The 14,587-nt window shown below is 48.4% G+C and overlaps 1 protein-coding gene across 1 annotated transcript in view; it reads left to right on the top strand.

Moving 5' to 3' along the window:
* The window catches only part of Pik3cd (phosphatidylinositol-4,5-bisphosphate 3-kinase catalytic subunit delta), a 20,794-nt gene extending 20,196 nt beyond the window's left edge, over nt 1-598 (top strand). The window contains exon 16 of the mRNA XM_059255926.1: nt 553-598. Coding sequence (XP_059111909.1) covers nt 553-598 — 46 coding nt within the window. The remainder of the gene's footprint in view (nt 1-552) is intronic.
* The last annotated feature ends 13,989 nt before the right edge of the window (nt 599-14,587 follow it).

Below are 14,587 nucleotides of genomic sequence, written 5' to 3'. Positions count from 1 at the left end.
GTCAATAAAAATAACCAAGGACCCTTGAAACCATATTGCTTCATTCCAAATACATCTGATAAATGATACAATAAAATTAAATCTTTTTTTTTTGGTTTTTTTTCAAGACAAGGTTTCTCTGTATAGCTCTGCCTGTCCTGGAACTTGCTCTGTAGACAAGGCTGGCCTCGAACTCTGAGATCTGCCTGCCTCTGCCTCCCAAGTGCTGGGATTAAAGGTGTGCGCCACCACCGCCTGGCAGTAAAATTAAATCATGCTGGGCATGGTGGCACATACTTGTAATCCTTGCAGAGGCAGGCAGATCTCTGTTAGTTCAAGGACAGCCTGGTCTACATTGAGATTTTCAGGACAGCCAGGGCTACACATCGAAACCCTGTCTCAAAAAAAAAAACAAAAACAAAACAAAACAAAAAAACAAAAACTCAACCAACCAACCAACCACCCACACCCAAATAATAATAATAAAAAATAAAAGAAGACTTCTTTCGTCAGCTTCCCTTCGGTTAGTATGTGATGTCCAGTTTATCTCCGTCCCTTTCTGACTTCCTGTAGTTGTAAGCATCACTGTGACAAACAGTCCGCTCGCTGTCCAGCCTGAGTTAGAAGCTCACCTCTAAAGCAGAGTTGACAGTTTAACTGCTCTGGGCTCAACTCCCTCTCTCTCTCTTTAAAAACACTTCTTGTTATTTTATGTGGTGTGTGTTTCTTTGCATGTATGTCTGTGCACCAAGGTGTGCCTGGGACCCATAGAGGCCAGAAGAGAGCATCGGATCCTGGGAACCAGAGTTACAGATGGTGGGTGCAAGCTACCATGTAGGCTCTGGAATAACCTGGCTCCTCTGGAAAAGCAGCCTGCGCTCTTAACCACTGAGCCATCTCTCCAACCCGAGCTTCATCTCTTTAAAATGAGGCTGGCAGAAAACATCCTTCCTTCAAGTGGTGGAGAATTAAATACACATTTTTATTTATAACGCACTTGGAGTTGCGCCTGGAATCTATTCGTGATGCTTAGGCGCAAATGTATTATTAGCCATGTAGTAGGACTGAGCCCCCCCCCCCCCCGCCCCCGCCCCCAACAGACAGCACACAGCTGGCCACACTTGGTAAATCAAGGCAGGAGGAGACAATGCAGAACCCACAACTGCAGTCATTTCTTCATTGTTTAGTCTTGAGAGAAGGGCTCATACAGCGCAGGCTGGTCTTCCTCAAACTTACTGCACAGCAGAGGATGACCCTGACTGTTGACTCCTCCTGCCTCTACCTCACCAATGCTGAGGGGATTGAAAGCATGTGCCACCGTAACATGTTCCACGGCTCTGGGATGTGAAGTCAAGGTTTGTGCTGCCAAGCAAGCTCATTCCCAGTCCGAGTTACTCTCTTTTTTTAAAAATTTTATTCTTTTAGAAACATTTTGTTTTTATTTTATGTATAAGAGTGTTTTTGCCTACATGTATGTCTGTGCACCATGTGTATGCCTGTTGCCCTCAGAAGCAAGAGGGCACTGTATTCCCAGATTCCCCGGACCTGGAGCTCCAGTTGTGAGTCACCATCTGGTGCTGGGAATTGAATCCTGATATTCCACAAGAGCAAAAGGTGGTTTTTGTTTTGTTTTGTTTTGTTTTGGTTTGGTTTGGTTTTTCGAGACAGGGTTTCTCTGTGTAGCTTTGTGCCTTTCCTGGGACTCACTTGGTAGCCCAGGCTGGCCTCGAACTCACAGAGATCCGCCTGGCTCTGCCTCCCGAGTGCTGGGATTAAAGGCGTGCGCCACCACCGCCCGGCTCACCACTTCTTAAAAGTGCAGGAGTGTATATAAATCCACTCAAAGCACATCCTAGGCAACCACACTCAGACTGTGATGTAGCTCTAAATGTCACATACAGGAGGAGCAACTGTAATTACTTAAAAAAACACAGTGGAGCTGGGTGCCTAGAACTCCGACTTAAAAATCCAACACTCTCTCCTGGCCTCTGCAGGTACCTGCACTCATGTGCAAAAGGTTGTTCTGGGCTTGGAGAATGGTTCAGTGGGTAAAGAAGTTGACGACCAGAGGTTTGGATTCCCAGAACCCACACAGGGCTGAAGAGCTGGACACAGGGCTGAAGAGTTGGCTCAGCAGTTAAGAGCTCTTGCAGCTCTTGCAGAGGACCTGGGTTCAATTCCCAGCACCCCCATGGCAGCTGACAAACACCTGTAACTACAGTTCCGGGGGATCCGACACCCTCTTCTGGCCTAACACACTTGCACACACATGCAGGCAAAACACTCATATACATAAAGTTTTAAAAAACTGAAAAGAGGGCTGGAGAAATGGCTCAGAGGTAAAGAGCACTGGCTGCTTTTCCAGAGGACCTGAGTTCAATTCCCAGCATCCACATGGCAGTTCACAACCATCTATAATGAGATCTGGTGCCCTCTTCTGGAGTGAAGAATACATGCAGGCAGAACACTGTATACATAATAAATAATAAACAAACATTCTCCCCCTTGCTAATGCATTAAAAACAAACTGAAAAGAAAAAAAGAAAACTTTAAAAGCTGGACACAACCTTACACATGCACATGTAATCCCAGCGTTTGTATAACTCTGGGACTGAGAAAGTCCTGCCCTCCACCAGTCCAGGCTGACATGATTGCGGAATAGACCTGACTGGAAAATGCCACTAAATGTCAGCAATGAAGGAAAGTTATCACATGATCAAAATCGCTGGCACTATCCTACAGATTCTTTTCTGCAAAGACACAGGATACTATCTTATAAAATAACTCAAATTAAACATCTGTTAACTTTAGTAAGCCAGATGTTGTGCATGCCCGCCGTCTCAGCCCTCAAAAGGCTGAGGCAGGAGGATAACAAGTTTGATGCCAGACAGCAAAACCCATCTCAAAACAAAAACAACCAAACAAACAAAAAAAGTGGGCTGGAGAGATTGCTCAGTGGTTAAAGGCACTCGCTGCTCTTGCAGAGGACCTGGGTCTGGTTCCCAGCACTTGAACGGTCACTTACAACCATCTCTAACTCCAGTTCCAGGGAATCTAATACCCTCTGTTGTTCTCCTTGGGTGCTGCATGCATGTGGTGCACAGGTAAAACACCCATATGCACAAAAATAAAGTAAAAGTAATTTTTTTTAAAGTAAATACAGTAAGCTGGACATGGTGGTACATGCCTGTTAAAAAAATAAACAAATACTGGGCAGTGGTGGCACACGCCTTTAATCCCAGCACTCCAGAGACAGAGCCAGGCAGATCTCTGTGAGTTCCAGGCCAGTCTGGTCTATAGCATTAGTTCCAGGATAGCCAGGGTGTTACACAGAGAAACTGTGTCTCAAAAAATAAAAAACAAAAAAACCCAAAAAACAAAACACACACACAAATGGAGACTGTGCTCAGAATGCAATGTATGTCCCTTAAATTACACAATACCATACATGATTTTAAACCACAGAAAGAGGGGCTGGAGACATGGTTAAGAGCACTTGCTGCTTTTGCAGAGGAGCTAGGTTTGAATCCCAGCATCCATAGCTCCAGTTCCAGGGGCTCTGATGCCCTCTTCTGACCTCTGTGGGCACCAGGCATTCACATGCTCCACACACATACATGCAGGCAAAACATTCATACACATAAATCTATAGAAAAAAATTTAATTCAGTAAAATTTAAAGACTGAGAAAAAGAAAGTAAATCTAGGCCAAAAGTATTTCCCCACAGAGACAGCTCAACTTTTCATGAGTCTGTGCAGACAATGGAACAAAGGGTGCATGGAATGAAGCGACACTGGCGTCTGAGCACCTGGATATGAGTGCAAGCCACAGAGCCCGGGTCCCCGGCCCTCCACATCGACACTGGACTGAACAGCGCTCATGTAGTCTGGCGTGCTCTGTCTGGCTGCCCTTGTCTAGACAGTATCTGTCTATCTGCACAAGGCAGAGCACGTAACGATGCAATTAAGTTAAGCATTTCCCCCTTGGACCAGCACAACAGCTCTGCGTCAGCTACCCCGACGATTAAAAGGAGAGCATGTGGAGCCTGGAGCCACAAGCAGCTCTCAGCTACCTTCCTGAAGGTCCAGTCATCCAGCCAGATGTAAGCTGCTTCCTATGCAGGCCAAGCTCGAGACAGTGGACAGCCGGCCACGTACCTGCAAACCGCAGCGGTGAATCTTTATCCAGGGCGATGAGCGGGGGGTCGAGCAGCACCGTGTTATCGTTCTCAGTGACTATGCCGTGGTAGGTGGGCTCCAGCTGTGGCTTGTGCTTGTTCACTGCGTGGGGACAAAGAGACGCTGGTGAGACTAGGATGGCTGCTCTAACACGTGCCGCCTCGGAAGACGACATGAGTCTGGCTTCCACACACATGCACGACGTGTACATGTGCAGAAAAGCCACAGGCACATAAATCGATAAGGTCAAAAGAGATTGATCCTCTGGAAAAAGATGAGCTGCGGTTTGATGATGGGAAGACCCCACATGAAATCCAACCCAGATCACAGAGACAAAAACTGACGCCTTCCCTCCACAAGCTACTCCTGGGGCAGGAGCTCTGACACAGAGGAGGACTCAGCTAGGTCAGCCTGCCCACCCTCCTCCCCCTGCCCCCCCCCTCCCCCCCACGGCAGCAACGGGATGGAACGGAGGAAGGCTCACAGGCAGCATCGGCCAGCCTTCTATCACAGGGTTCATCGAAAAGAGGGCAACTCTGCTTCGCAAGGGGCTGGGCCACTGCTTCACCCACCGCCGAGATCCCAGTCTCTTCCCCACAAGCTTTTTACACAAACTGTACTGGGAGGGAGGCTGGGACACAGCTGGGGGCGGGGAATGGCACTGTAAATTACTCACAAACTCTGAACACCCTGTCACTTCTCAACAACCTCCAATTTTAGTGTTCTCTTCCCCTACCTCTGCCTCGCCAGGCTATGTAGCCCAGGCTGGCCTCAAATTCAATCCTCCTGCTTCTGCCTCCCAAACTGCTGGGATCACAGCTGCACACCACTGCATCACACTCCAGTCTCACATTTTACAAGGCCAACTTCTAGTTTGATTTGCAAGTAATAGTAGATTTCATACTAACTTGTATTAATACTTGGTTTTACTAATAAAATTACAAGCTTAATAAAGTAAAATTGAATTTTATTCCAGCATTTGAGTCCATAAAACTCTTGGCTTAAAATGAGGACATCACCTTGTTTTTTCCAACACAACAGGAATGCAAATCCATGAAGCCATGCAAAGCGCAGGGCACCTGCCCTGTCCTAACCGTGGACCTGCTGCCACCGTAACGGAAAGGCAGCAGCTGAAAACGGTAAACAAGCTGCAGAGGAGAAAATAACCGTGTGGCGATTCATTCCACCACCATCCCAGCATTCTAATTTTATAATCCAAAATTTCTCGATTGCTCCTTTAAGCTGGCAGTATAATGAGAGAGACGGCCATTTCAAGAGAGACTGAACTTTTCAATAATTAATGAATGATATTTTTAATATTTCATCACATTCAATTTGCATTATGAAACATTTATAGAAACAAATGATTGATGTTTCAGTAATCATCCTCTCTCCAAAACCACCAGAAGATTATGGACTCTAAGTCCAGGAACGCATCGGCCATGACACAGTCCTATACACCGTAGGCTGTACGTCCAGGAATGCATCAGCTATGACACAATCCTACACACTGTAGGCTGTATGTCCAGGAATGCATCAGCCATGACGCTGTCCTACACACTGTAGGCTGTAAGTCCAGGAACACATCGGCCATGACGCAGTCCTACATACCGTAGGCTGTAAGTCCAGAAATGCACCAGCCATAACGCAGTCCTACACACTGTAGGCTGTAAGTCCAGGAACACATCAGCTATGGCACGATCTTACATCACACTCACACCATTACACTCCAGATCAAATGCAGCTACATCTCAAACAGCAAAGCTAGCAATCAAACCAGTAAGTGTAGGGTTTTGTTTTGTTTTTTGTTTTTTTGGTTTTTTTTTTTTTTGGAGTTACTTTCAAACGAAAATGATTTTTGACTCCAGATTTTAATCATTAGAAACTTGATTTAAAAATCAATACAAGGGTGTTTGGAGAGATGGCTCAGCAGTTAAAGAGCACCGACTGCAGCCAGGCAGTGGTGGCGAAAGCCTGTAATCTCAGCACTCAGGAGGCAGAGGCAGGTGGATTTCTGTGAGTCTGAGGTCAGCCTGGTCTGCAGAGTGAGTTCCAGGACAGCCAGGACTGTTTCACAGAGAAACTTTGTCTTGGAAAAAAAAATACTGACTGCTCTTCTGGAGGATCTAGGTTCAATTCCCAGCACCCACACGGCAGCTCTCAACTGTCTGTAACTACAAGATGTGACACCCTCACACAGAAATACATGCAGGCAAAACACCAATGTACATTAAAAAAATACCAGTATGAACAGTGAACCTGGGTTAACTTGAAATATAAAAGGTTTGTCCCAGGTACATCCCAATTCTGTGGGCTAAAGAAGGCTGCTCTCCTGCCTCAGTCACAGAAGCAAGAGACGCTGGCAGGTTGGTCTCGGATCCGCGGTGCACTATAGAGTCCTGCTGTCCGTTAATCACACACTGCACAGCCTTCTCATCTACATTTCTATAAGCAGAAACCCATTGTTGGCACATACCTAGGCTGGTCATACTGTACATCTGTAATAAATGCACTGACTACAAAGTGAATCTATAAAATTCAAGACAAACTGAATTCTGGTCCATCGAAAGACCCTGCAATCCTGGGACACTGCCACCAGGTGGCAGCAGGTGCTCGGGTGTAAATCCTTCAAATTTTGCTTGATTAAAAAAAATAATAACCTCTACATGTGAAAGCCACAAAAAATAAATAAAAAGTTAAAATAAATAAAAAACAACTAGCCCATCCCCCGGTTACTAAAGGAGAATCAGTATCCCCCCTGGTAAGATGATAGGTGTGGAAAATGCAACTAACTAGGTTTAAAATCCCTAATTAGACATAGTGTCACGTGCCCACTTCTGCACACTCAGGAGGCAGCGGCAAGAGGATCACAAGTTCAAGGTCAGTCAGGCTGGACTACACAGTGAGCTCCAGGCCAGCGCTACATAGTGAGACCTGTCAGAAATAAATAAATATTCATAATAAGCAATGAAGTAAAGTCTGATTCTTTCCTCAAAAACACTAGAACAGGGGCGAGGCTGGAGAGGCGGCTCAGCAGTTAGGAGCATTTGTTGCTCTTGCAGAGGACCTGAGTTTGGTTCTCAGCTCCCACAGGGTGGCTCACAGCCATCCATAACTCCAGTTCCAGGGGACCTGACACCCTTTCCTGACCTCTGTGTGGACACCAGCTACATACATGGTGTGCAGAATACATGCAAACAACACTCATGCACAAAGAATAAAACATAATCCAGAACACTGAACAGGCTGGTACAGTTTGGACAGTGTGTCCCCCAAAGGCCCGGATGCCCTAACTTGCTCACCAACCTGAGGTGCTGCTACAGGTGGGACCAGATGGAAGGAAGTTCGGTCATTTGGGGGTGTGGCCAGGATAGTGGACCACTCCCTCTCTCTCCTGCTCACTATTTTCTCTCTGCTTCCCATCACTGCGAGGCCTCCATTACACATTTCATGCAGTGGTGTACCTTCCCCACAGGCCCAGAACCAGAGCCCACAGACCACAGGCTGCAACCAACACACCCTTCCTCATTTAACGTGATTTTCTCACGCATTTTTCCCAGCAACAGAAAGCTGACAGGATATTTGCACAGTTGCAAACTGGAAATGCAGAACATGCGTTCTCAAGGCTGGAGACTCACCTAGGACTCACCAGTAAGAGCAGGAACTGCTCTTCAGAGGACCTGAGTTTGATTCCCAACACTTTAGTCAAGCAGCTCACAACAAACCTAATTCCAGTTCCAGAGTGATCCTACACCTCTGGCCTCCTCGGGCACCTGTACTTATGTGCACATACGCACACACAAACACACATATACTCATAATTTAAAATAATAAAAAATAAGCCGGGTAGTGGTGGTGTACACCTTTAATCCCAGCACTTGGGAGGCAGAGGCAGCCTGGTCTACGGAGTGAGTTCCAGGACAGCTGGGGCTGTTACACAGAAAAATCTTGTCTCGGAAGGTACGTAGGTAGGTAGGTAGGTAGGTAGATAGATAGGCAGACAGACAGACAGACAGACAGATAGATAAATTAGCAAATAGAAGCGTCCACTGCCAAGCCTGTGGTTTCTGCCCAGAAACCACAGTGGAAGGAGAGATCCAGCTCCAGCAAGACAGCCTCTGAATGGCATGTCGTCCTCTGACCTCCACACGTACACTGTGATGCACACACATGCACAAACACACACTCACATACACACGCCAATAATATTAATAATGATATGTAAAAATAAAAGACACACTCTCAGACTGAGTACTGTCTCCAATCATAAATTCTGTTCAGCGCAGACCATCTGTGGTCCTTCTGAAGGTCATAGGTCTTTAACATCTCAGAGTTACATGTTCCAAGCAATCTTTCCCTGCTGTGCAGAAGGCAGGGTGCAGGTGCTGGGCTCTCAGAAGACTTGGGCAAAACACAAACAAAAATGCATCTGCACTCCAAAACATGTTGGCTCTGTTGACAGTGCCCTCCAAGTGTAGTAGTGAGCCCGTGCTGAGTGAGGGCAGCTTCATACCAACATGCCAAGGCAGCTGCCGACACAAATGTACCCACTCCCCTACCAAACGTCAAGTGAGAGCAAGCAAGATCTCCCTCTCCAGAGATACACAAGCCATTGCTTCTCCGAACTTACGGGCCAGAACCAGTCAGGAGCCAAAGCCTGAGGAACTGTAATTCTACCAGGTATCTGGACCCAGAAGTATAAACAGAGACGTCTAAACATGTGCCAAAAAAAAAAAAAAAAAAAAGGACCACTGAGTCCACTAAGTCAAAGTTCACGTAAGCTAGACATGGTGGCGCACGCCTTTAATCCTAGCACTCAGGAGGCAGAGGCAGGTGGGCCTCTGTGGGTTTGAGGCCAGTCTGGTCTACAGAGCGAGTTCCAGGACAGTCAGATCTACATAGCAAACACTGGGTTTAAAGGCACGTGCCCCCATGCCTGGCCTGCAGTGAAGTTCTAAAAGGAGCAGGAGGGCAGAAGAGGCAGGAGGCCTGGACTGGGGATGAACGAGGTCACTGCAAATTCTGCTCTGCCCGGCAGAACGGATGGGGTGGGTGCCGGGGCAAAGGCGACTTTGTTTCATTTCTTTCTTTTTACAGAGGTAGTTCGGTACCCAGAGCCTCACACACGCTAGGGAAGTGCTGGGAGTGGAGGAATGAACCGCCCACTTAGGGAGCCTCCACAAACCTCTGAAGGCTGTAAGATCAATGTCTCAGACGTGAAGGCAGGACCAGACTTCTCAGGCCGCCTCCCAGGCTGGGAGACAAGCCCAGGACAACCTCCCAATTAGCAATTCCTCAAACTGCCATGAGCACAACTCAAGCTAAAGTGAATTCCCGAGTCTCAAACCTTTAGGGCAGAGGTTCTCAACCTGTGGGTTGTGACCCCCACACAATCAGATGTGTACATTACAATTCATAACAGTAGGAGAATTCGTAACTTTATGGTCAGCACAGCATGAGGAACTGTATTAAAGGGTCACAGCATCAAGAAGGTTGAGAACCCCTGCTCTAGAGGATTTTTATTCTTTTCACACAACAAAGGAAGAGCGTGTCAGAGTGTCAAGTATAAAACTGAAGTACTTGGCACTGCTCCTCAGTTTATCCCCAGCCACAGGCTCAGTCACACATCAGTTCTCTCTGACTTTGTAAAATGTTTTCCAATTATTCAGAGCGGTCCCCACCTAAAACTCCACACTGGGGCCGGGAAGCAGCCCGGTGTCCCCCTCTTTCGGCCTCTGTGGGCCTAGCACACACCGGGTGCTTCTCCACATGCTGGCAAAACACCATAAAACGAAAAGCAGTATGAAAAAGAACAGGCTTCCTAATTAAATGCGCGGTGCTAGCCCTCCGAACACTAGGTGCTCCAGCACCTCCCTGGTTAAGTCAACCACAGTCTGTCTCCACCAGAGTCGAGAGTCCTCTAGGGCAAACCCCAGTCCTCTTCCCTAGAGGGCGAGGCGACTTGGATCCACCTCATTGAGAAGAGCACCGTTTTCCACATCAAAGTCGCCTGCACATTTTAAAACAGCCAGCTGTGTCATCTATGTGTGTTAAATCAGTGTGAACTATAAAAATAAAAACATGCAATGTACAATAAATTCTTAGTCACACAAATCGGAGCTTGGTTTTCTTAGTAACTAGCACAGAGAAGGGGCTGGGAGATGGCTCCGTGAACAGAGCACTTGTCACAGGCATGAGGGATGAAGTTCAGGTCCCTAGCACCCAGATAAAAAGCAGGACAGTGCCCACCTGTAACCGCAGCCCTGGAGGTGCAGACAAGGGATCCCTGGACACTACAGATTCATGAGACTAGCCGAGTCAGCAAGCTCCAGGTTTAGTGAGAGACCCACCCTGCCTCAATATGTAAAGAGCAAAGTAATTAAAGAAGTTAGACACCTGATGTCATGCGAGCGTGCGTGTGTGTGTGTGTGTGTGTGTGTGTGTGTGTGTGTGTGTGTGTGTGTAGTCCTACAATAGAAACACCTGGAGTTAGAGGCTGAAGGATCAGGAATTCAAGATCATTTCCAGCTACATCAAGAGTTCAAAGGGAGGAGAGAAAGGCAGCTGTGGTTGGTTACTCACTTTGTCCATGAAAAGCACTAGCTTGTGACACTGGATCATAAGAGGCCCACCCAATTTCTTTCTTTTTTGTTTGTTTCTTTGTTTGTTTTTGTTTTTCGAGACTGAGTTTCTCTGTAGCTTTGAAGCCTGTCCTGGATCTTGCTCTGTAGACCAGGCTGGCCTCGAACTCACAGAGATCCGCCTGGCTCTGCCTCCCAAGTGCTGGGATTAAAGGTGTGCGCCACCACCAGCCATCGAGGCCCAATTTTCTACAAGGCAATAGTGGCTTTAAACACAGCAGAGTCAGATCTGGCCCTTTAGGGGCTCATGGGCTTGAAACCTGTCACCAGGGGGTAGGTTGACTCCGTGACAGACTGGCTCCCAGAGACCGGAAGAGCTGCACTGTGCATCTCAGGTCAGGAAATGACTCTGCAAGGGAGAGCAGGGAGACTGGAGGACAAGCCAGGCTAGCATGGGAAGAGTCCCCAGGACTTCTCCCACACTGGAAGGGATGTGGGAAGAAGCAAGAAGCGCCCGGCCTGGCCTTGCAGGTGAGGGAAGGCAGCTGGCCAGGCCTGAGGGGCAGGAGACCTGAGCAGAGACACCACAGGGGAAGAGAGAAACAAGGAGCTGAATTAAGCTGTGGTGTTGTGCCTAGGCTTCTGCGGCACACAGCCAGTGAGGAGACTGAGGAGAATCTACAGGAAGTGGAACTGGGGAGAAGGCTCAGTTGCCAAAGTGTTTGCCTTACAAGCATGTGGACCCAAGTTACTCGCTCTGTAGCCCAGGCTGGCCTAGAACACACAGAGCTCTCTGCCTGCCTCTGCCTCCCAGATGCTGGGGTTAAAAGTTTGTGCTACCACATTCCGGCTTAACACATTTTCTTTTAATGCTTACAGTGTGGTAAGGATGTGGCTTGTGGCAAAGCCTGAATCTGGCATGAACAGACCCTGGCCTCTGTCCCAGGCACCAACAGCAGCAGCAAAGGTTGCCTGTTAGCTCGATTTTCTTTTTTCTTTTTTTTTAAAGATTTATTTATTTATTACATATACAGTGTTCTGTGCTGCACGAGTCCCTGCAGGCCAGAAGAGGGCGTCAGATCTCATTATAGATGGTTGTGAGCCACCATGTGGTTGCTGGGGATTGAACTCAGGACCTTTGGAAGAGCAAGCAGTGTTCTTAACCTCTGAGCCATCTCTCCAGCCCTAGCTCGATTTTCTATCACTGAGACCTTCATAGAAGGTGATGTTTAGTTTTCCAAAGTGCCTTCCTATCACATTCACACTTTTTACGAGCATGAAAGCCACCACAGTGACATTACCCGAAGACGTTATGCTTCTAATCTATCTTTCTCCACAGTAGATTCGTCCTATTAAGGCAGGGCAGGCAGCCACCCGAACCATCTGATGGCCTGCATCCCTATGTCTCCTGAGGCTCCTACCAAGCTTGCAGTGTTCTGAGGGTTCTTCAGTCTCACGAATGTGCTGCAGCGGGAGCCAGCACCTGGAGACCCGCTGCAGCAGGAGCCAGCACCTGGAGACCCGCTGCAGCAGGTAGGGCGTCCAGCAGCAGCAGCTCTCACACTGCTCTGGCTACGGTGGACCCAAGGGCTGCCAACCTCACCAAGGTCCGCAAGTCCGCAGGTCCGCAGGTCCGTGCGCGCCACTCTCGCCACTCTCTAAACACTGCCTAAGGTGACAGGCATGAGTGCCGGAAGGCCCGCCTTCAATGGTGAGGAAATCAGAAATCTCCCTCTGAATTTGGCTGTAGGCTGGGAAGGTTCAAGTAAAAGTGCCCCTGGGGTCACAGAAGTCCTTGGCCTTGGCTTTCCTTGTGTCCCGACTGGGGACATACTCCAGCAGAGATGCAGGAGCCACACCCTGAGCTACAGCATCTCTGGGAACAGAACAGGCTCTTGCCTGAGTCCAGAATACCCAGAGAGGGTACATAAGATGGCGCCTGATGTTTGCAGGTCACATCCCAAGCAACTAGGGTGTCTCTGACTCAGGTGGGTGGGGTCCAATTTCCTCTGAGATTTCATCAAGCTCTCCAGCCTGCCTCAGGCTGTGACTTTCACTGTCTGCTGAGAACCGGCTTTGGGGACTAAGTGTGAGGTATGAAAAGGAATCAAGGAGGTTGGGTGTTGGGGCCCACTAGGTTTCCTAGTGGCTGTACCCAGCAGAACTGCATGGGAGGTTGACTGGACCACAGGCCTGAGTATCAGGTGTTTGTAAGGGTCTACATTTTACCCCGCCCCTTGGCATTGTTATAAATAGCCCATGGAATAAAGTTCTGGGCCAGTGGATAAGGATTCAGGCCCACCCCATGTTTCTCTCTGTTTCTCTTCCCTCTTTATTTCTAAGTCTCTTATCCCTCATTCCTCAAGAGTACCTGGGGTAAATAAATGTGAGGGTTGGTCCCCCACAGTTGGGGTTGAGGCGAGAATGCTTCTCTCTCGGGTGTCTGTCTCTGAAGCCAGCAAAGGAAGGAAACTGGAAAATTCTCATTCCTGAAGATGAGAGCAGGAGAGAGCAAACTTCAGAGAGCAAAGAGCCACCCTGCTGTGGACACCACAGAACAGCGGGAGAGGAGGACCGCCTGGTGCAGCTTCTGGCCCAGCCCTGGAGGCTGAGGCAGGCCGACTGACCCAGCTGGGCCCTTCTCCCCAACAGAGAACCAATCACAACTGGTATCAGAGGAAGCTCAGGAGCAGAGGTCACCTGGAGGAAAGTTCCTCAGCCTGAGTGGGGGTTTTGCCTGAAGAGTCCTTTAAACACCCCCCTCGGTAGAGACCCAACTGCAGCTCTCCCTCATCAATGGCGGCAGCAAGGCCACCGGCTCCTTTCTTTGCTTTGCCATTGTTCGCTAACTCACTAGCATCTCACAGATGACTGCTAATTCCCTGAGATATGGCCTAGAATCTCCCTCAGGCAGAGCCATGCAGGGCTGCAACTGTTACCACACAGCCCCTTTCTGTGCTCTAGGGCAGGCCAGGGTGCCCAGTGTAAACCCTGCAACCAGTGGTTCCAAATCTCCCGACTGCTTCCTCAGAACAAAACTCACCTGTCCCACCTTCCCGCCCCTCACTACCCCACGCACAGGCCAGCTGGTCTCACAACACACTAATCTGACCCGGATGCTAACGATGCTGATGAATTAAGGGATCTACCCTGTAAAGAGCTTCAACAAGTTCACATGGAAACACAAACCACAGCAAGGAATGTGTACTCCACAACCTGGTAGAAGAACAGGGCGGCCCTTCAAAAACCCCTGTTCACCTTGCATGTGTCTGGACACTTCCACCTGACAGTCACCAATACGAATTATTCAGACTATATACGTCTCCGAAGTTTTCTTTTCTTTCTGAAGATAAGACCTCACTACGTAGCCCAGCCTGTCCTGGAATTTGCTATGTAGAACAGGCTGGCTTCAAACTCACAGAGATCCTCCTGCCTCTGCCTCCCAAATGCTGGACTCAATGGTGTATGCCACTATATCTGGCTATAAGCAGCTTCCTTTTTCTTTTTTTTTTAAGATTTTTTTATGTGTATGAGTGTTTTACCTGCATGTATGTATACCATGTGCAAGCCCAGTGCCCTTGGAGGTCAGAAAAGGGCACAGATCCCCTGGAACTGGCGTTATAGGAGATGGCTGTGAGCCACCGTGCGGGTACTAGAAACCAAACCCAAGTCCTCTGCAAAGCAGCTCCTGACTGCTGCGCCACCTCTCCAGCACCTATCTGCAGTTTTCTGTAGAGCCGAATGCACACCGTACGAGGAGCAGATCCCGACGTAAATACCCGAGCAGCTCGGTGTCGGTGCGCACACTCTTAGTAATGAGCATACAGTGTGGACTGCAAACCTAGTTAT

This window comes from Peromyscus eremicus, chromosome 2 (genome assembly GCF_949786415.1).
Source record: "Peromyscus eremicus chromosome 2, PerEre_H2_v1, whole genome shotgun sequence".
In the NCBI taxonomy this organism is placed as follows: domain Eukaryota; kingdom Metazoa; phylum Chordata; class Mammalia; order Rodentia; family Cricetidae; genus Peromyscus; species Peromyscus eremicus.
Note: the sequence above shows the minus strand (reverse complement) of the source record. Positions and strands in the feature narration are given on the sequence as shown.